The sequence below is a fragment of the Salvelinus fontinalis genome, chromosome 1 (genome assembly GCF_029448725.1).
Source record: "Salvelinus fontinalis isolate EN_2023a chromosome 1, ASM2944872v1, whole genome shotgun sequence".
Taxonomy (NCBI): Eukaryota; Metazoa; Chordata; class Actinopteri; order Salmoniformes; family Salmonidae; genus Salvelinus; species Salvelinus fontinalis.
The window spans coordinates 72,422,099-72,444,702 of NC_074665.1; the positions used below are offsets into that span (position 1 = coordinate 72,422,099).

Consider the following 22,604-nt stretch of genomic DNA (forward strand, 5'->3'; position numbering starts at 1 on the left):
ATAAGCTTCATTCCACATTCTACTGACTGTTGACATCTAGTGGAAGGCGTAGGAAGTGCAAACAGATCCATATATTACAGGGAATTGAAAAGGCGATGACTTTAACATCGACCACTCTCAGAATTCTCACTTCCTGTTTGGATTTTTTCTCAGGTTTTTGCCTGCCATATGAGTTCTGTTATACTCACAGACATCATTCAAACAGTTTTAGAAACTTCAGAATGTTTTCGATCCAATAGTAATAATAATATGCATATATTGGCATCTGGAACTGAGTAGGAGGCAGTTCACTATGGGCATGCAATTTATCCAAAAGTGAAAATGCTGCCCCCTATATCAAAGAAGTTAACACCCCAGCCATCCTACAATCTAAGCTTGATGCCCTCAATCTCACACAAATGATCAATGAACCTACCGAGTACCACCCCAAAGCCGTAAACACGGGCACCCTCATAAATATCATCCTAACCAACTTGCCCTCTAAATACACCTCTGCTGTTTTCAACCAAGATCTCAGCAATCACTGCCTCATTGTCTGCATCCGTAATGGGTCAGCGGTCAAACAACCTCCACTCATCACTGAAACACTTCAGCGAGCAGGCCTTTCTGATCGACCTGGCCGGGGTATCCTGGAAGGAAATTGATCTCATCCCGTCAGTAGAGGATGCCTGTTTTGTTTTTTTATGCCTTCCTCACCATCTTAAATAAGCATGCCCCATTCAAGAAATTTAGAACCAGGAACAGATATAGCCCTTGGTTCTCTCTAGACCTGACTGCCCTTAACCAACACAAAAACATCCTATGGCGTTCTGCATTAGCATCGAACAGCACCCGTGATATGCAACTTTTCAGGGAAGCTAGAAACCAATATACACAGGCAGTTAGAAAAGCCAAGGCTAGCTTTTTCAAGCAGAAATTTGCTTCCTGCAACACAAACTCAAGTAAGTTCTGGGATACTGTAAAGTCCATGGAGAATAAGAACACCTCCTCCCAGCTGCCCACTGCACTGAGGATAGGAAACACTGTCACCACCGATAAATCCACTATAATTGAGAATTTCAATAAGCATTTTTCGACGGCTAGCCATGCTTTCTACCTGGCTACCCCTACCCCGGTCAACAGCACTGCACCCCCCACAGCAACTCGCCCAAGCCTTCCCCATTTCTCCTTCTCCCAAATCCAGTCAGCTGATTTTCTGAAAGAGCTGCAATATCTGTACCCCTACAAATCAGCCAGGCTAGACAATCTGGACCATTTCTAAAATTATCTGCAGAAATTGTTGCAACCCCTATTACTAGCCTGTTCAACCTCTCTTTCGTGTCGTCTGAGATTCCCAAAGATTGGAAAGCAGCTGTGGTCATCCCCCTCTTCAAAGGGGGTGACACTCTAGACCCAAACTGCTACAGACCTATATCTATCCTACCCTGCCTTTCTAAGGTCTTCGAAAGCCAAGTCATTAAACAGATTACCGACCATTTCGAATCCCACCATACCTTCTCCACTATGCAATCTGGTTTCAGAGCTGGTCATGCGTGCACCTCAGCCACGCTCAAGGCCCTAAACGATATCTTAACCGCCATCGATAAGAAACAATACTGTGCAGACGTATTCATCGACCTGGCCAAGGCTTTCGACTCTGTCAATCACCACATCCTCATCTGCAGACTCGATAGCCTTGGTTTCTCAAATGATTGCCTCGCTTGGTTCACCAACTACTTCTCTGAGTTCAGTGTGTCAAATCGGACGGCCTGTTCGGGCCTCTGGCAGTCTCTATGGGGGTGCCACAGGGTTCAATTCTTGGACCGACTCTCTTCTCTGTATACATCAATGCCAAACATACCCTTGTAAAACTGATCTCCTACCCATCCTCGACTTCGGCGATGTCATTTACAAAATAGCCTCCAATACCCTACTCAATAAATTGGATGCAGTCTATCACAGTGCCATCCGTTTTGTCACCAAAGCCCCATATACTACCCACCACTGCGACCTGTACGCTCTCGTTGGCTGGCCCCCGCTTCATACTCGTCGCCAAACCCACTGGCTCCAGGTCATCTACAAGACTTGCTAGGTAAAGTCCCCCCTTATCTTAGCTCGCTGGTCACCATAGCAGCACCCACCTGTAGCACGCGCTCCAGCAGGTATATCTCTCTGGTCACCCCCAAAACCAATTCTTCCTTTGGCCGCCTCTCCTTCCAGTTCTCTGCTGCAAATGACTGGAACGAACTACAAAAATCTCTGAAATTGGAAACACTTATCTCCCTCACTAGCTTTAAGCACCAGCTGTCAGAGCAGCTCACAGATTACTGCACCTGTACATAGCCCATCTATAATTTAGCCCAAACAACTACCTCTCCCCATACTGTATTTATTTAAATATTTTGGTCCTTTGCACCCCATTATTTCTCTCTACTTTGCACATTCTTCCACTGCAAATCTACCATTCCAGTGTTTTACTTGCTATATTGTATTTACTTCGCCACCATGGCCTTTTTTTTGTTGCCTTTACCTCCCTTATTTCACCTCATTTGCTCACATCGTATATAGACTTATTTTTCTACTGTATTATTGACTGTATGTTTGTTTTACTCCATGTGTAACTCTGTGTTGTTGTATGTGTCGAACTGCTTTGCTTTACCTTGGCCAGGTTGAAATTGTAAATGAGAACTTGTTCTCAACTTGCCTACCTGGTTAAATAAAGGTGAAATAAATAAAAATTCAAGTCAATGACGGCATAATTGGTGGACTGGCGGCCATTGCAAGTGTACCCATCAATGTGCCATTATTTGTTGATTCAACTGACATTACAAAAAATGCAGTCCATTGCATGAGGCTTATCAGTTAACATAATTTGAATTGACATTCTACATTATCATGGAAATTATTGCATCACAATACCAGGAAGCCATTGTGAGTGTACCTATGAGTTTATCAGTCAAGTTGCCAGGGTTAGAGGAACCATTCTATTAATTATATTTCTATGTGTGCTGCTGCTGCATTGTGGTGGCGTTGCCTCGCAACCAAAGACTTGTTTGCTACAACAACATGCTTGTTTCAGTAAGGAGCAACAAAGTTCCATCACATTAAGAGTCCATGTTGCCGCAGAAACGGACATAATCGCATGAATGCCTGGCCGTCCCGTCAGCAGTTGTTCCACCCCAAAAATGTAATAAAATTGCATTACAAAAAAAATGTATGACGGTTATTTTATTTTCATGAGTCTTCATATCTTCCGGTTATAAGGTAATTGTGCCAGCCCTAGTCCCACAGACCAATTGCATGGTTATCACAATGATATGCTGGGCGCTAGTAGCCATTTCACCATAGCATCACTGCAGATCAAGATTTCACATCCAGTAAAAAAAATATTTGGGGGATACGAAGTAGCCTAGGTTTGTGATTGTTTGATCAAGTACAAAAAGAGCAGCCTATTTAGATACTTAGCCTACTAGAGAAAGACTGCTCTGCTGATTTTAGAAGTAGTTTGAACACAGTTGCTCCAAAGAGCTAGAGGCTTTCACAAAGTTTAATCTTCATTTGTAGATTACATGGATTCTGTAGTTTTTGTGATGGCATATATTGTTATCAAGTGCAAAAGGAACAGGCTAGATAGGCCTACGTACTAGAGACAGACGGTTCTGCTATTTAGAAGTTTTTAAAGGACAGATTTTCTTTTTTAATCCTGTTTGATAGAGCTTCTTCCTGTTTCTACTTTCTGTGACCCATTAATGATCATAATGACGTAATGCTGCGTCTAGTCAAGGTTGTGGGTTCAATTCTTGTCGGTATTGATACTCATACTAAATATGTATGCACTCCCTGTACTGTACTCTTAGTCACTTTGGATAAAAGCATCTGCCAAGTAAATTATATGCTGTTGAAGAGATGATGAAAGTGAGGTGTAGCCTATCTTACAAAAATGAATCATCTCTGTAGCATTCATTCAAGAGTGGTTGTCTTTACATAGACGGGCAAGCTGATTCCACCGGTAGCACAGCCACTCTATTGACCTGGAAGGTTTTGGAAATGGAGTAATCATTGATGTATCTGTAAATGGCTTTCTCTCATTATATTATTCATTTGATAGGCTATAACACCAGCCAAGAACAATGACCAAATCCCACAGATGCATTCTATCCCTGTTTTACTTTTCCACTTCCTGTATTTTGAAATGGCAGCAGGTAGCCTAGTGGGTAGGAGTATTGGGCCACTAACTGAAAGGTCGCTGGTTTCAAATCCACAAGCTGACTAGGTGAAAAATCTGATGTGCCCTTGAGCAAGACACTTAACCCCTAATATCTCATGTAAGTTGCTCTGGATAAGAGCGTCTGCTAAATTACTAAAATGTAAAAAACTAAATGTGACTGGCTAGCCCTAAAATCTATTTGGGTCACATTCGGTAACGGTGAAGTTAGAAATGGCATGAATAGAGTGGACATGATTCAGTATCTAATATGTCAGAGAGGGATGATTGTTCTACATACTAGGCATTTCTATCTCAAGGTAACGTGACATCGGACTCTTCTAAACACCCAGATTGCATCTGCAGGTCACGGAGGGGTCACGGAGGGGCCGATGGATATTGCGTTCAAACGGGCTGTGTTGAGGTCATGATGATAATCTGCCTGCCTCGCTCAGTAGAAACTAATTATGGGCATCTCCCCAGAGTCCCCTTTCTTTCCAAAGCCTCCGCAGTCAGTTGATGAGTCGTTTGTGTGTGAACTGATGAGGTTTGTTATTTATTGTCATACCCTGTGTGTTATTTTCCCTTAAGAACCTCCTTCCTCTCAGAGGAGGCTCTTTGTGTGATGCTGTGTTATGCTGCCTGAGGAGTGTGTGTGTGATGCATGTATGATGGTGTGTTATGCTGCCTGAGAAGTGTGTGTGTGTGACGCTGTGTTACGTGGTGTTATTTTTGGTGGTTGCTTTACGATGGTCATGAAATGATTGAACCGAATAACGATTCATAGGCCTACTGAGCAAAAAAGGTGTTGAATATGGTGGTTGTATGGAAGAGTAGGTACACACCATATAGTAATATATAACCTATGACCCTTAGCAGATGTTTTTATCCAAAGTGATTAACAGCATAGTGAGCGCATGTGTTTTTAGCATGTGTAGGTTATGTGATCCCTGCGGGAAAATAACCCATGACCTTGTTGCAAGTGTCGCAATACCAACTGAGCTACACATGGCCGTGTACCTTCAAACTAGACATGGGCTAGTCTGCTGTTATTTTCTGTGTTATGTGGTGGTGCTGTTTTCAAGGTGGTTGAGTCCGTTGTGTTCAATAAGAAAGCGATTTCATAGTGTTCGAGACTGAGCAGAAACGTGTTTTTAATATTTTGCAGGCTATAGAACAGATGGGTATAGGCACAATGTTTACCTTCCTACTAGACATGGGCTAGCCATGCTGGTAGTTAGATCTGCCTGTCATTAGTTCTAAGTGATCAGTGCTAAGTCCTCTTAAACCTTAAAGCTGATATTTTACTACTTTTGTACATCATTTTAAGCCCTTAAGTGTGTGTTAACTTTTCTACTGCTGATTCTGACACATGGATAGAGGGAGAGCAACTACAATGTTAGGGCCGGGACGATACCAGTATCGCGATACTCGTTAGTATCCTGGCAAGGAAACAAAATACACAGCGGATTTAACTTCTTTAGGAAAACAGCCCTAATGTTGGAAATAAACATTATATTTATAGCTCACAATATTTTACATACAGCAGGTTAAAGGACCAAACAGTGAGGTCTGCTTTGGGCTTTCCTTTTTGCCATGTAAAAAATATTGTGATACTGGTATCATCCTGGCCCTATACAATGTATTTGAATCATTTATTATTATTCATTAACATTATTAAGGTAATTTGATTACATGCTGGCTAATCCTGTCTAATTGTACTGTAAAGCTTTCTCAAGTAGATTAAGCCCCTTAACTGATTATCACATCCCCTTTCAGATTTAATGGATAAAGAAGGGAATTTTTTTTTTACATGTATTACGGTAGAGTACCTCCTGTGGGCAGTAAGTGTTCATAATAAGCTAATTGTGTTTTAGTTGTTGAGAACTCATGTCAGGGGGACGGACTATTATGTCACTAATTCCCATCTCATTCACAGAGCTTTGATGGCTAAGCCTTGTGGTTACTTATTCATGTATCTGCATATCATTGTATCTGTTTGAATATATTTTCTGTTTCAATAATCCCCTAAAAGCATGCCCTTCAGTCAGTAGACTCCAAGACAAACAGAAATAGATGAGTGTTATGCAGCACTTTACAGGACTGTAGGCTTATGATAATAACTGTATTTGTATCCATAAGGAAATTGTTTGTCATACAGCATACCAGAATACCGATATTATTCACATATTTACAGCACATCACAAACAGTACATACAGAGCTAGTCCACCATGCCTCTTATGTTTTCGAACACTTGCTATGTTTCTCTCCTCAGCTTGCCCTGACCCCATCCCAATATACAGTTTGTTTCTCACCCCAGCTTGCCCTGACCCCATCCCAATATACAGTTTGTTTCTCACCCCAGCTTGCCCTGACCCCATCCCAATATACAGTTTGTTTCTCTCCTCAACTTGCCCTGACCCCATCCCAATATACAGTTTGTTTCTCTCCTCAACTTGCCCTGACCCCATCCCAATATACAGTTTGTTTCTCTCCTCAACTTGCCCTGACCCCATCCCAATATACAGTTTGTTTCTCACCCCAGCTTGCCCTGACCCCATCCCGAAATGCAGTTTCTGTTTCTCTCCCCAGCTACGCGCTGACCCCATCCCAATATGCAGTTTCTGTTTGGGAACGAAAGAGTCCAATCGGGACAAGAGGCCAGAGCAGCTTCTCTCCTGTGCAGACTGTGGGAGCAGCGGTAAGTTCATATCCTTTTTTCATTTTGTATATGACTGTGCCAAACTGGGCTGAACTTGGCTGACCTGGTTACACATTCACCATATTTCAGTTACCTAGACTCCTAGAGAGCCTTTGTCCACTTGACACAATGTGCATGTTTGAGGTCTCACTACATGGCAGTCGGACTGTGCAGAATAACTGATCTCGATCACCTTGCATCCCACATAACTACTCATTATGTGATCAAGCTTAGTGATTATTCTGCGCCTTGCTGAAACTGATCCTCTCGAACACACTGGCCATGTCATAGTTAGTCTTGCCGACTACTTTCTAAAACTGTGTGCTAATCGTATTACATACCATTTAGAATGTACTGTTTAGTAAAAAGACAATTCTCTTCCTCAATAGCATGAAGGGAATTCTACTAGATGAAAATTAAAAATTTGATTGCATACTGAATTTCTGAACTAATTTCTAATTTATAACACGTTGCATTTAGGCACACCCAATCAGCCTATTATTTAGAATGCAATTACGTGTATTCGGCCACAGCCACTGTCTGAATCCCAAATGGCACCTTATTACCTACGAAGTGCACTACTTTGGACTAGGCCTATATAGGGAACAGAGTGTCCCATTTGGCATGAAGCCACAGATAGATAGGGGGAAGCCCTCAGGACCCCAAACATCCACAAAACAATGTAGCTTGTACACTGAGTTTACAAAACATTAAGAACACCTTCCTAATATTGAGTTGCACCTCTCTCCCCCTTTGCCCTCAGAACAGTTTTAATTCGTCAGGGCGCTCTACAAAGTGTCTAGTGTTCCACAGGGATGCTGGCCCATGTTGACTCCAATGCTTCCCACAGTTGTGTCAAGTTGGCTGGATGGCCTTTGGGTGGTGGACCATTCTTGATACACACGGGAAACTGTTGAGCATGAAAAACCCAGCAGCGTTGCAGTTCTTGACACAAACCCGTGCACCTCCGTCACCTACAACCATACCCCGTTCAAAGGCACTTAAATATTCTGTCTTGCCCATTCACTATCTGAATGGCACACATACACAATCCACTTCTCAATTAAAAATCCTTCTTTAACCTGTCTCCTCCCCTTCATCTACACTGATTTGAAGTGGATTTAACAGGTGACATCAATAAGGGATCATAGCTTTCATTTGGATTTAATTGGTTAGTCTGTGTCATGGACAGAGCAGTTGTTCATAATATTTTGTACACTCAGTGTATATGTAGCTAATGTTGTAGCAGATGTGGTTTATATAGATTCTAATTAGGCATGGTCAATCTGCAATTTCTTAGTCTGTGGTTTAAACACAGTGAGTCGATGTGTGGAGGGGTATACCCCGAAATGGTAGCAGCAACTCTAGTGCCATCGGGCCGTTGCCATATTCCTCTTGCATCATGATGTTCTCCTGCTTTAGGCTAAACCCTCTACTTGAAAGACTTACTTGATGAACTGTTTCAATTGGATAGTTGGAAAAGGGAGACATAACAGACGAAGGAAGAATTAAGGCAAAACTGCCAACAACCCATGGTGGACTGAGGAAGGAAGCTGCAGATTCTACTTAAGTGGCCATTAGAATTTAGAAATCACTCATGTCGTTGAGTGAACGGCGCTCTCGGAATCGGAATGGAACAGCATTCTGGGAACACGGCAGGCAGCAATGAGGGACAGAGAGGGAAATAGGATCAAATGTCATCCATTTTCCACTGCCGTAGATTGGTGTCATTTTCCTTTACTGTTCTTTTCTTCCAGACAAAATTGCTGCTGCTAACCCTCTGTAAAATGACCTCTCATAAGGATTTGTTTGCCTTGGAAACAATTATTTTAAATGCTGTAAGGAATTGTTCTCCCAGTGACATTTTTATAGCTCAAATTTGACTAAGTAGCATTGAGGTGGTTTTCATTAACCGCTCCTAGTATACACACATTGTGCTCTGGGTGTAAAGCAGCTGTTTTACAACCATGAGAACGAGCCGGTGAGAGAGGAGGCACGCTTTTACATGACTTTCACGTTTGGGCCCCCATTAGACTGAGTTCTGCTACTGTTTCTGCCTCATTAAGAACAAATTATCTTTAATTAGCTGCTCAGATGTTTGATCATACTGTTTTTTAAACACAGCTTGTGGAAAAGAGCGAGAGGTCCCACCCGGACACATACGCGCACAGACGCACGCAAACGCTGCTTAACATTGTTGATAATGCAATATGTTAATATTTAACCTTGCTGTGTGAACATAATGGGAAGGTCGCGCCTCCCGCTCGGTGAAACTGATACTAAGGATGTGTCCCAAATAGGACTCTCTTCCCTATGTAGTGCACTACTTTTGACCACTGCCCTGGTCCCTGGTCAAAAGTAGTGCATGACATGGGGAATAGGGCTCCATTTGGGACACCGCCTAAAGGATGGTTGAAATGTGCAGCAACACTAATAACACTCTTTAATTACCTCTGCAGGGCACCCATCTTGTCTGAAGTTCTCCCCAGAGCTGACCACAAATGTGAAGAGATTGCGATGGCAATGTATAGAATGCAAAACCTGTAGCTCCTGTCGAATACAGGGCAAAAACGCTGTAAGTCTTTTAATACTTTAGATTTAGTTCCAAATACACTGCCATACCATTTAATCTGTGTGAGATAGAGATTGATAATGCTTTCATGAAGACATAATAATGTAATCAAACCGGTAATAAATGTCCCCTTAACAATGATAATATCTGTGTCCCAAATAGGACCCTATGGCCTATATATAGTGTACTACTTTTGAGCAGGGCTCTGGTCAAAGGTAGTGCACTATATAATGAATAGATTGCTGTTTGGGACAGAGACATATGATGAAATATTTTTTCAAGCGTAGATCTGCCATTTTCGGGCATCATGTTGTGCAGTGAAGACACAGCCTCCTTTTTCCCCATCCACCCTTCAACCAAACATAATTCACCTCCACATACATCATCCGTATTAAACTAAACGGACATGTCCCTCTTTAGAGTGAATTGACAGAAGGTGTAACATCTATGCAACAACAGGGAAGCCACCACACAGCCCCACACATGCCTCCTGTCTCCTTGCAGGACGAGATGCTGTTCTGTGACTCTTGTGATCGGGGGTTTCACATGGAGTGCTGCAACCCACCACTCTCAAGGATGCCAAAAGGTAAAGGTGTTCATACATATGGTGGTCTCTGTGTGTGTGTGTGTGTGTGTGTGTGTGTGTGTGTGTGTGTGTGTGTGTGTGTGTGTGTGTGTGTGTGTGTGTGTGTGTGTGTGTGTGTGTGTGTGTGTGTGTGTGTGTGTGTGTGTGTGTGTTCTTCATAGGGGGGCTTTAGGTCTGTCAATCATCATAGTGAAGCAGAGATGGCTTATTAGGAGATTTGCATGAATATCAAATGATTCCCCAGTCCCAGAGGAGAGATATGTAGATTACTGTACATGGCCTACAGCTATGCTTGTAATGATTGAACAACTACTGTAGCGTAAGACCTTTGGCAGCGGGACTAATATTCACACAAGTCGCATCGCTTTGCTAAAAATGCGCTGACATGGGCTGTCTCAAATGGTACCCTCTTCCCTACATGGGCCCTGGTCAGAAGTAGTGCATTTTATAGGGAATAGGGTTCCATTTTGGGACACAGTCTATTTCAGTGGACCCTGATGTTTTTTATTTTATTACATTTTTATGGATTTCCCTGCTTTGTGCTGAGTAATTGATTGTTGTAAGGAGTGAGTAGGAGTGTGTCTCTCTCTCTCTTCCTCTCCCTCCCTCGCCATCTGCATTAAAGGGAAATGTTTCCAATGAATGTGTGGTGTGAGTTGATGAAGCCACCTAACTGATGCTCTCCTTTCTCTAGGTACCTGGGTCTGCCAGGTCTGCAGGCCCAAGGAACATGGAAAGAAACTGCTGCATAAGAAAGCCGATGAGATCAAACGTCGATATGCAAAGCCAATCGGGAGGCCCAGAAATAAGCTCAAACATAGAATGTAAGTTTATCACCATGATCTGTAGACATTGTCTTTACTTTAGTGTACCAATAGAAGGTTGTGCAGAGTGTCTGTAAACCACATTATTACCTCAAGGAAATCCTTCTGCTTTTATCGCAATATTTTGTTATAAGTTGAGTTATGACTAAGTTGTTTTCATAAACGTAGCTTTTGTTTCATACCATAGTTTGTGTCCTTGCCTAACCCCTACGCTGTTTCTGTTCTAGGTCTGTAAGCAGTGGTGACGGCTCCATGCTAGCCCGGGGAGGAAGGGGGTCACCTGGTAGGGGTCAAAAGCTTATCGTCTGTTCCACACCTTCATCTGGTCATGCAGCATCTGTGAAGGACGCCACAGACAGATTGGCTGTTGCTACATCAGACCCCTGTTGGGCCGGTGACGCTGTCACCTTCACCACCCAATTCACCACCTCCTCCTCCACCCCTTCCACCACCCCCCCCCTCACGCCCACCTCGTCCTCCTCCACCCCAGCAGTTACACTCACTGTTAACAAGAAAACCAAAGGGCTTATCGATGGGCTTTCCAAATTCTTTACCCCCTCGCCTGTCGGCCGCAGGTCGTCGCGAGCCGGCGAAATCTTAGACCCCTCTGCCCTGAAAGGGCCACAGTCTTGTTGTCCTGCTAGGAAAAAGCCGGGCACTCCGCCGAAACTATGGGAACTCAGTCCGTCTCAGTCAGTTGTTGGCTTAGCTGCAAAGTCTGATACAACTCCAAGTCAAAAGCTAACCACCATCACCACCATATCTCCCTGTACACTCCCTCTCCCCCCCCCACCCACGTCGCTTGGACATAGCCCCACCACCTCCCTGGTCTCCTCCAGCTCCACCTCCGCTAACTCACCCCAGAGTTCTTCCAGCCAGTCTAGCGTCCCCTCCATCACCAGTCTCTCTAATCACAACCAACTTAAGGGACTCTTTGACGGACTCTCCCATATCTATGCCACTCAGGGACAATCTCGGAAAAAGGGACTGCCTTGCTACGCACCACCTAAGCGCAGACACCGTAAGCAGGACTTAGGGTCCTGTGCAACCGCGTCCAAAACATATCCTCTCATTCCCCATCCTCCCCAACAGCGCCTCGGAAAGAAAGACATGACAAAGAATAGGTTGTTGATGTCGTCCCACTCCTCCTCCCATCCCAGGCCCGGCCGGCCCAGGGGGCGCCCCTTTAAGGTGGTCAGTCACTTCAGACGTAGCCCCTTTTTAAAAAAGCACAGGACGCTAGGCAGGCTAAGATGTAGAGTGACCCCTCAGAAGGGACCCCAGGAAACACCAGGAAAGGGAGACATGACAGACGAAGGAAGAATTAAGGCAGAGCACGACCATGGTAAGCAAAGGCGTGAACGCTCCGACCGAAAATACCTGCGTCTACCTCCGCTAGTTAAAATATTTTTTTAACCCAAGGCTTGTCACAAAAGGCCTTACCATACTACTGTACGAGCTAACAAATGTTTTCTTTTTACAAGAGTGAACAAGTGCATTTTGGCTTCGCCCCGCTTTAATTCAATAACATTTTAACAGTTTCTACTACTAATCTTTTACACCACCTACTTTAATTAATTTCCAGGATTTTTCCAACTCGTTTAATTTCGTTATTACGTTTTGACTTTGGCTGCGTAATGAATCTAGCTACGCGGCTACAGTTCCATCTCTCTGCCGTCGGCTTCTTTGTCATAGTAGTGCATGGCCCAACCACTAACCCCTTCTTCAAACTGTTCTCTCCTTGCTCTGTCCCAACCACTAACCCCTACTTCAAACTGTTCTCTCCTTGCTCTGTCCCAACCACTAACCCCTTCTTCAAACTGTTCTCTCCTTGCTCTGTCCCAACCACTAACCCCTTCTTCAAACTGTTCTCTCCTTGCTCTGTCCCAACCACTAACCCCTACTTCAAACGGTTCTCTCCTTGCTCTGTCCCAACCACTAACCCCTTCTTCAAACTGTTCTCTCCTTGCTCTGTCCCAACCACTAACCCCTTCTTCAAACGGTTCTCTCCTTGCTCTGTCCCAACCACTAACCCCTACTTCAAACTGTTCTCTCCTTGCTCTGTCCCAACCACTAACCCCTACTTCAAACTGTTCTCTCTTTGCTCTGTCCCAACCACTAACCCCTACTTCATACTGTTCTCTCCTTGCTCTGTCCCAACCACTAACCCCTACTTCAAACTGTTCTCACTTTGCTCTGTCCCAACCACTAACCCCTTCTTCAAACTGTTCTCTCCTTGCTCTGTCCCAACCACTAACCCCTACTTCATACTGTTCTCTCCTTGCTCTGTCCCAACCACTAACCCCTTCTTCATACTGCTCTCTCCTTCATCTGTCCCCCCTGTCCTTGACCCTATGCATTAGTGCACTGGCTTCGCCAATTGTGATTTTCGCCTAGTAGTGACTGTACTGTTCTGTTGTTGGATTATAAAGCCTCGCTCTTCTGCCTTCCATTCCACCCTCTCCCACCACTACCACCAGTGGCACTGTCACCATTCCCCCCTAACCTCCCACAGTCGTTAGACTGACACACACATACACCATTTATGACTCGAAGTTGACATGATGATTACGTCTATTGATCTACGCCCTCCCCCATCTGATTTGGTGTCATAGGGCCAGATTCCCGGACATAGATTTATCCTACTCCTCGACTAGAAGAAGCATGTTCAATTGAGATTCTCCATTGTGCATGCTTCTTAGTCCAGGACTGGGCTGTGTCTGGGAAACCGGCCCTAAAGGGCTAAGATTTTTTGAAAGGATCTGGATTTGATTTGAAGGGGTTGTAAATAATACTGTGAATAGAATAGTTTTTAAATTGATAAGCCAAAACATCCATGTACACATTTAAAATGTATACTCAAGTCTCAAACTAATCTCTATAATTCATTTTTTTACGTATAATTTCCACTTCTTTGTGTATAATACATAATTTCAAGTGTTTCATGTATGCTAAAGCTGCCTGGTTAGCTTTTCAACATCATTGCTGTTGTATCGTAGTCTCCACACTGCTGCTGTCACTGCATTGACTTTTTAATTAACAGGAAACTATCTGAGGCTGTGTCCCAAATGGCACCCTAGTATTCCCTGCATAGTGCTTTACTTTTGACCAGAGACACATGGACCGTGGTGCAAAGTAGGGCACTATATAGGGAATAGTGCCATTTGGGACGCAGGCTTGGTGGGATGACACATGAAAGCGGTTACGTTAGTAGAGTGATTTAGTTTCACGTCATTACATTCAGGATTTTCATTCACAGGTGCAGAGATGATACATTCATTATACAACTCCACAGAGACCTAACTTCGCAGAGGCTGTCGAACAAAACATACATTAAAAGCACATTAAAACCAAATGCATTTACTATACTGAATGTTCACAGCCTACAGAACACTGCTCCTTATCTACTCTATAAAGCTGTGATGATAATCTACCATGTTTGATGGTACTCCTCTGATGTGGCTGTTTGTTTACTGTGACAGCCTGTTTAGTTACTGTGACAGCCTGTTTGTGACTAAACCAGCATGTTTGCGACTGTACCAGCATGTTTGGTGACTGCAACAGGCTGTTTGGTGACTGTAACAGGCTGTTTGGTGACTGTAACAGGCTGTTTGGTGACTGCAACAGGCTGTTTGGTGACTGTAACAGACTGTAATGTTTGGTTACTGTAACAGGCTGTGAAGGTGAATTGAGGGTGAAGCAGGAACCTGGCTTTGTAGCGGTCTCCAGGGAACATGTCACAGAGGAAGACATGGAGATATTCACACAGGTCCACGAGCTCTCGTCGCAGGTGAGGGAACTGTCCAAAATAACCTCTCTCAATCACAATTCAAAAAACCTATCACCTAATCAATTTAAGTTATATGTAGCCTATAGCTTAACATTACAACCCCTAAATCAATGTTTGTCAGATGTTTTCAGACCTGAAAATAAGTTTTAATGTCACAAAGGGAAGGGTCCACATTCCAAGTTTCTGTTTGAAGATGCTGCCTATGTCAGACTTAGATCTTTGATATTGTTTGAATGAGTGCTTGTGGTACGACGTTGAGGCATTTTATTTTGTATTGCCGTGTTTAGAGAAATGGAACTATGACTATCACTGACTCTGGACGATACCCGGCCGTCATTGAGTTTGGGAAGTATGAAATCCAAACCTGGCACTCATCGCCTTACCCACCGGAATACTCAAGGTACAGTTTATTATTTCTTACACTCAGGTCGGACAAATGCCTTTCAATGCTAGGCTTCTTTATAAGATAAATACTTTATTAATCCCTGAGGGGAAATCGGTGTGTCAACTGATAAGTTGAATCCAAATTATAGGCTAACTTTTGTCTCGTTGTCTCTTTCGTTGGCAGATTGCAAAAGCTTTACCTGTGTGAGTTCTGTCTGAAGTACATGAGATGCAAGAACATCCTCCAGCGACACGCCAAGAAGTGTGGCTGGTTTCAACCTCCAGCCAATGAGATTTACAGGAAGGATGACCTTTCAGTGTTCGAGGTCAGAGGTCACTCTTCAAAGTAGTAAAACTATGGGTGCATCCCAAATGGCACCCTATCCCCTATATAGCGCTCTCCTTTTTTTCCAGGGCCCAATGGCACCCTATTCCCTTTATTGTAAACTGCTCTATATGCCCTGGTCAAAGTAAGTGCACTTTAAAGGGAATAGGGTGCTGTTTTGGACTATGATCATATGCTGGTGTATGTGTATGAAATGTGACTGAATGGTTTCGGTGAGAGAGGTGGAAAGAATCAACTGTTAGTTTAAATTTGAACAATGTTCTCATGCTGGTTAGTTTAAATTTGAACAATGTTCTCATGCTGGTTTTGTTCCATGTTTAGGTTGATGGAAATGTCAGCAAGCTTTTCTGCCAAAACCTCTGCCTTTTAGCCAAGCTGTTCCTGGATCACAAGACCCTATATTACGACGTGGAGCCTTTCCTTTTTTACATACTAACAAAGAATGACGAGAAAGGCTGTCACCTTGTGGGTTATTTCTCCAAGGTAAGGATATTCAATAGAATGAAAAATATGTTTGGTTAAAGCAGTGACAGTGTCTTTACTATATTAGTCCTCTTCAAAGCTAAATGTATTTTGAAGGGATTGTGTGGTCGCATGTGTGTGTGTGTGTGTGTTTGCTTTCGACAAGGACAGTGGCAGGTGCAATAAATTGCCAGCTTCAGTGCAGCTCTGACATACTTGATCTTTTTCCCCTTCCCTCAGGAAAAGCTTTGCCAGCAGAAATACAATGTCTCCTGTATAATGATCATGCCTCAGTACCAAAGGCAAGGCTTTGGAAGGTTCCTCATTGATTTCAGTAAGTCCCTTAATGCGTTCTAAGAACATAAAACTCAATTCCTGCTTGATTCTAGAATCCTTGCCTGATTCTTTACAATATAAAATAATCTGTTTTCCCAGGCATACATTTGTGCCCCTAGCTAGGTTTCCATCCAATTTGTGACAGATTTTCATGGGAATATTCGCATATCCGCATAAAAACAAATGCACAGAAATGTTTCCATCAAATTGACCTGTTGCGGATAAAAGGCTGTGCGTGATGACATAGTGCACATAAAAATCCTTTTTGCTGTTAGATTCCCAAGAACAGGGCCTCCCGGGTGGCGCAGTGGTCTTAAGCACTGCATCACAGTGCTAGCTGTGCCACCAGAGATTCTGGGTTCGAGCCCAGGCTCTGTCGCAGCTGGCCGTGACCGGGAGGCCCATGGGGCAGCGCACAATTGGCCCAGTGTCGTCCGGGTTAGGGAGGGTTTGGCCGGCAGGGATATCCTTGTCTCATCGCGCACTAGCGACTCCTGTGGCGGGCCGGGCGCAGTGCACGCTGACCAGGTCGCTAGGTGTTTCCTCCAACACATTGGTGCGGCTGGCTTCCGGGTTGGATGTGCGCTGTGTCAAGAAGCAGTGAGGCTTGGTTGGGTTGTGTTTCGGAGGACTCATGGCTCTCGACCTTCGCCTCTTCCGAGTCCGTACGTTAGTTGCAGCGATGAGACAAGACAGTAACTACTACCAATTGGATACCACGAAATTAGGGAGTAAAATAATACATTCAAAAATAAATTTTAAAATTCCCAAGAACAAAAAAACAACATACAAGTTAAATGGGTTTCCATCACATTTTCAACTCTACTGATGGTTTTATCACTAAACATGTTGCGTTTTATATTGCCAATGTGTCCACTCTGGTCTTGGCAGCAACAGCTGGCAGATACAGTGGGGATAGGCTACCTATATAAGATTATTATGGATAAAAGAGCAAGATTTATTTTAATTTGTCAAACAGCAGCCACGATCATGTCACCAGAATAAGACCCTCAATATTTATGGGAAAGGAGCATCAAGCTCATCACCTTGCACTTTCACCACCCTGTGAAGTTCATGATAACTTATTTCATCTGTAGCCTAATAAACTGCATGCTTTCCCAAGTCGTAGTGGGAGAACCACACACCATATCATCGCATTACTTCGTGATTATATCGTAATTTCTCATATAATTAATTTTACTGAAATAAAAGAAGATCCCACCTTGTCTAGCATATGTTGTTTTGTCGACATTAGGATAGTTTACTGACAAATTTGCTATTTCCATCAGGCCTCTGGTGACATTTTTATCCGACCTACTTTACTCACAAAAAAATTGTTGTGAATGAATTGAAATGGGGATATCAAGGCAATTTACATGCGTAAGTAATCATGTTTTCAATATTATAATCAGGAATTATAAAGACGTATTAGGTTATGTCTGCATAAGTTAATATTTGATATCCAATTACTTTTAGCAGTCTGTTTGCCTAGGGGTCCTTTATTGGAATAACCCTCCACTCTGAATTTGGACTGTTTGTCATAGCTATTGTATTATGTTCATGGTTTCCTCTTTGGAGTACTGGTGGGTTTGGGTGGTAGAGCTGTAATGGAGCACTTGATTTCCTGCTCACTTTGCCAGCATCATACCACCCTGCATCCCACTGCTGGCGTGCCTCTGAAGCTAAGCTCGGTTGGTCCTGGTCGGTCCCTGGATGGGAGACCAGATACTGCTGGAAGAGGTGTTGGAGGGCCAGTAGGAGGCACTCTTTCTGGTCTAAAAATATATATCCCAATGGTCCAGGGCAGTGATTGGGGACATTGCCCTAGTTAGGGCTCTAAAGCCCTATGGGCCCTGGTCAAAAGTGGTGCACTATATAGGGAATAGGGTGCCATTTAGGACAAAGCCACAGACATTTTCCAATAACGCTCTCTTGGAGCTAATCTCTGTTCAATCTTTTCTTAATTCCTCTCTTTATTATCTTTGCACATTCTCTATCACATCCAGCCTCTGTTTGAACTTATTTTTTATATATTTTACCAGGTTAGTTGACTGAGAACACATTCTCATTTACATCAATGGCCTGTGGAATAGTTACATTGGAGAGGAGGGGGATGAATGAGCCAATTGGAAGCATGGGATGGCTAGGTGGCCATGATGGTATGCGGGCCAGATTGGGAATTTACCCAGGACACCGGGGTTAACCCCCCTACTCTTACAACAAGTGCCATGGGATCTTTAGGGACCACAGAGTCAGGACACCCGTTTAACGTCCCATCTAAAAAAGAGGCACCCTACACAGGGAAAAGGGTGCCATTTGGCGTGGAACCTGTGCCTTTGAAACTGGAAGTTGTTTAGATTAAGATTTTTCTGCTTTTATTGGATTGTATTATTGGAGCAGTTTGTCTCGGGTAGCTTGCTGTGAGAGGGAAAGCATTAGCTCCGTTTGCCAGCGTGAATGCGGTTTTCTAGTCATTACTCCTGATGATTCTGAATAATCTCTTTGTTTTGATTTAAAGATGGTAAACCACAGCTGATACATTTATAAAACACACAGAATAACATGACTTGTTACTGTAGTGTTACATTTATTATCTGTGTTTTAGTGTTTCATCTTTGTTCTAGCAGCTCATTTATTTGTTGTCAATTATTGGCTCTCCTCTCGTCTCAGCTTTGGGTAATGAATACTGTCATAATGACTGGAATATTATGTATTCAGTGTTTGGTGATTAGATGTGCTTGTCTGGTTCCTTGTAGTGGGTGCACACATTAAAAGACATTAATTAATTTCAAGCTGCTTATAATGGATGACCCTTGACAGGATGGCTATAAAACTAATTACATACAGACATAGCTACCTTTTTACTTAGTTGTTTTCCTCTTCATTATCTCTGATAAGTGCAACCTCTTGTGAGAAATGACATCCAGCTGCTTCTCTCCATTTGTTGTCGCTTTTTCTCTCCTCTCTTTTTTTTCATTCACCCTCCTCTCCTCCACCTCCTTTGTTGCCCTTGCCAGCATCATAGCATCTGACAGAGGTTGAAGGAGAGGATGTCTGATTACCTCTCCTCCATTTCTACTCTCTGAAGGTGAAAATGGAGCTGCTCCCCAACACAGGATGTCATGTCACGTCAGATTATGATATGTACTGCAGTCTAAGACATTAAGCAGCAACAACCGTCTCTAGCTAGCTGGAGTAAATCATTGTATTTTTGTCAGCATGTATCTTTTTAGGTTACATACTAGCCTACTTTCTCACATTGTATTGTTTGAATGGGCCTTTTAAGATGACCTACCTTTTCAAAAGATGGCAGTGTTTACATGCAGCCCAATTCAGATTTATTTATTTTTGTGGGCCGTAGAGCAAAATGGAGAACACCCTCCTGTTCGTGAGAGTCTCATACTTCCATATTAGTTTGTAGGCCACACCGTTCGGACACTACAGATGTTTTTGTGAGAAGACAGATGTTCAGGATGTCATGGTCTGACCAACACCGCTGTAGCTCGGGCCACCTTTCACCACAGATGCGAAGCTTTGACAAAGGTGGATGGGCTGGATTGAGACGCAGCCCGTGGGATTCTTTTATTATGTTACTTAGCTGGACGAACAGGATTTAATCCCTTCTCACAACATTGTTGATTTGTTATAATACTGTAGGTCTTTTTAGGTACTGTCTTTTTGGAGGTTATGTCTTCTCACACCATGTTGTTTTGTTTGAATGTGTCTGTTTCAGGTTACCTTCTGACGAGGCAGGAAGGACAAGCTGGCTCCCCAGAGAAGCCTCTGTCAGATCTGGGTCGCTTATCCTACCTGGCATATTGGAAAAGTGTCATGGTGGAGTACCTCTATAAGCAGCCAGATAAACACATCAGCGTTAAAGGAATAAGCAGGGCCACTGGGATGTGTCCGCATGATATCGCCGCTACTCTCCAGCATCTCTGCATGATTGACAGGCAGGACGGCAGGTCAGTCCTAACTCTCACACTCGCTGTGTGTGTGTGTGTGCGTACCCTGTCTGACTCAGACTTATTCAGGCCACTGGGTATTTTTAACATGTTAGCCATTAATGCAGCAGAATATTGGCAAAAGTAAGTCAGGTTAAGGAAACAGACAGACAGAACAGCCTGCTGCTATTCCAGCCTGAGAATCCTCCGTTTCAGCTTTATTAACTTACGTAACGCCATGGGTCATGTGTATTCACTCTACAACAGCTGGTCTTTTTCTTATTGGTTTACTGTAAAAGTACTTTGACAGTACTTACTGACAATTGCTAACTTAAAAAGGGCTTTATAAAAACATTTGATTGTTTAGTTTATTTGTTTATGATTGGCTCTTTAGATTGTAATGATCAGAATGGGTTGATTTGATTCGTTTCTGATTTCTCTCTAGGTTCGTAGTGATCAGAAGATATTGATTGATGTTCTGTTTTATTAACTACAAACACTACATGTGTTTCATGTCACATCATACATGAATATGTTGAGAGCTGGTGCTTTTTGTCATAGTTTTTGATTGCTTCTCTCCAGGTTTGTGGTAATCAGAATAGATTGATTGATCTTATTGGTTATTGATCTCCAGGTTTGTGGTAATCAGAATAGATTGATTGATATTATTGGTTATTGATCTCCAGGTTTGTGGTAATCAGAATAGATTGATCTCGTTGGTGTTGTTTCTTGGTTTGATTTGACTGATTTTGATGTGTCTTATTGCTCTTCTTTAGGTTTGTGGTGATTCGAAGAGAGCGGTTGATCCAGAGGCACATGGAGAAGCTGCGAGCCAGCCCCAGGCTGAACCAGGTGGACCCTGACGCACTGCACTGGACCCCCAGCCCCAGGCTGAACCAGGTGGACCCTGACGCACTGCACTGGACCCCCAGCCCCAGGCTGAACCAGGTGGACCCTGACACACTGCACTGGACCCCCGCAGTGGCCCTCAACACTGTCCTGTCTGAGGAGGAGAGAGAGGTCGAGATGGATGTAAGTCTTGCATGGGCGCACACACAGTGTTTTTCAACTCTGGACCTGACTCTGTTCAGTTTGGAGTCTAATCATGGTGTTCAGTCTGGAGTCTAGACCGTTATTAGGTTAATCATGGTGTTATTAGATAAATCGTGGTGTTCAGTCTGGAGTCTAGACCGTTATTAGGTTAATCATGGTGTTATTAGATAAATCATGGTGTTCAGTCTGTAGTCTAGACCGTTATTAGGTTAATCATGGTGTTATTAGATAAATCATGGTGTTCAGTCTCTAGTCTAGACCGTTATTAGGTTAATCATGGTGTTATTAGATAAATCATGGTGTTCAGTCTGTAGTCTAGACCGTTATTAGGTTAATCATGGTGTTATTAGATAAATCGTGGTGTTCAGTCTGGAGTCTAGACCGTTATTAGGTTAATCATGGTGTTATTAGATAAATCATGGTGTTCAGTCTGGAGTCTAGACCGTTATTAGGTTAATCATGGTGTTATTAGATAAATCGTGGTGTTCAGTCTGGAGTCTAGACCGTTATTAGGTTAATCATGGTGTTATTAGATAAATCATGGTGTTCAGTCTGTAGTCTAGACCGTTATTAGGTTAATCATGGTGTTATTAGATAAATCGTGGTGTTCAGTCTGGAGTCTAGACCGTTATTAGGTTAATCGGGTTGTTCAGTCTGTAGTCTAGACCGTTATTAGGTTAATCATGGTGTTATTAGATAAATCATGGTGTTCAGTTTGTAGTCTAGACCGTTATTAGGTTAATCATGGTGTTATTAGATAAATCATGGTGTTCAGTCTGTAGTCTAGACCGTGATTAGGTTAATCATGGTGTTATTAGATAAATCATGGTGTTCAGTCTGTAGTCTAGACCGTGATTAGGTTAATCATGGTGTTATTAGGTTAATCGTGTTGTTCAGTCTGTAGTCTAGACCGTTATTAGGTTAATCATGGTGTTATTAGATAAATCATGGTGTTCAGTCTGGAGTCTAGACCATTATTAGGTTAATCGTGTTGTTCAGCATGTATTCTAGACCATTATTAGGTTAATCATGGTGTTCAGTCTGTAGTCTAGACCATTATTAGGTTAATCATGGTGTTCAGTCTGTAGTCTAGACCGTGATTAGGTTAATCATGGTGTTATTAGGTTAATCATGGTGTTCAGTCTGTAGTCTAGACCGTTATTAGGTTAATCATGGTGTTCAGTCTGTAGTCTAGACCGTTATTAGGTTAATCATGGTGTTCAGTCTGTAGTCTAGACCGTTATTAGGTTAATCATGGTGTTCAGTCTGTAGTCTAGACCGTTATTAGGTTAATCGTGGTGTTCAGTCTGTAGTCTAGACCGTTATTAGGTTAATCGTGGTGTTCAGTCTGGAGTCTAGACCGTTATTAGGTTAATCAGGTTTGTTCGTGCTGGGCTGGTGGAAAAGCCTACACACTCGGTA

The 22,604-nt window shown here is 43.0% G+C and overlaps 1 protein-coding gene across 8 annotated transcripts in view; it reads left to right on the forward strand.

Moving 5' to 3' along the window:
• LOC129861174 (histone acetyltransferase KAT6B-like) overlaps positions 1 to 22,604 on the forward strand; it is a 43,476-nt gene that overhangs the window by 13,913 nt on the left and 6,959 nt on the right. For 4 of the 8 annotated variants that reach the window (XM_055932393.1, XM_055932375.1, XM_055932358.1 and 1 more), the window contains exons 3-14: positions 6,777 to 6,885; positions 9,345 to 9,460; positions 9,878 to 10,043; positions 10,738 to 10,867; positions 11,095 to 12,212; positions 14,542 to 14,657; positions 14,945 to 15,057; positions 15,226 to 15,367; positions 15,709 to 15,870; positions 16,090 to 16,183; positions 19,919 to 20,150; positions 20,906 to 21,161. In XM_055932393.1, coding sequence (XP_055788368.1) covers positions 6,777 to 6,885; positions 9,345 to 9,460; positions 9,878 to 10,043; positions 10,738 to 10,867; positions 11,095 to 12,212; positions 14,542 to 14,657; positions 14,945 to 15,057; positions 15,226 to 15,367; positions 15,709 to 15,870; positions 16,090 to 16,183; positions 19,919 to 20,150; positions 20,906 to 21,161 — 2,754 coding nt within the window. The remainder of the gene's footprint in view (positions 1 to 6,776; positions 6,886 to 9,344; positions 9,461 to 9,877; positions 10,044 to 10,737; positions 10,868 to 11,094; positions 12,213 to 14,541; positions 14,658 to 14,944; positions 15,058 to 15,225; positions 15,368 to 15,708; positions 15,871 to 16,089; positions 16,184 to 19,918; positions 20,151 to 20,905; positions 21,162 to 22,604) is intronic. The other 4 variants (XM_055932384.1, XM_055932401.1, XM_055932410.1 and 1 more) reach the window with 4 other exon arrangements.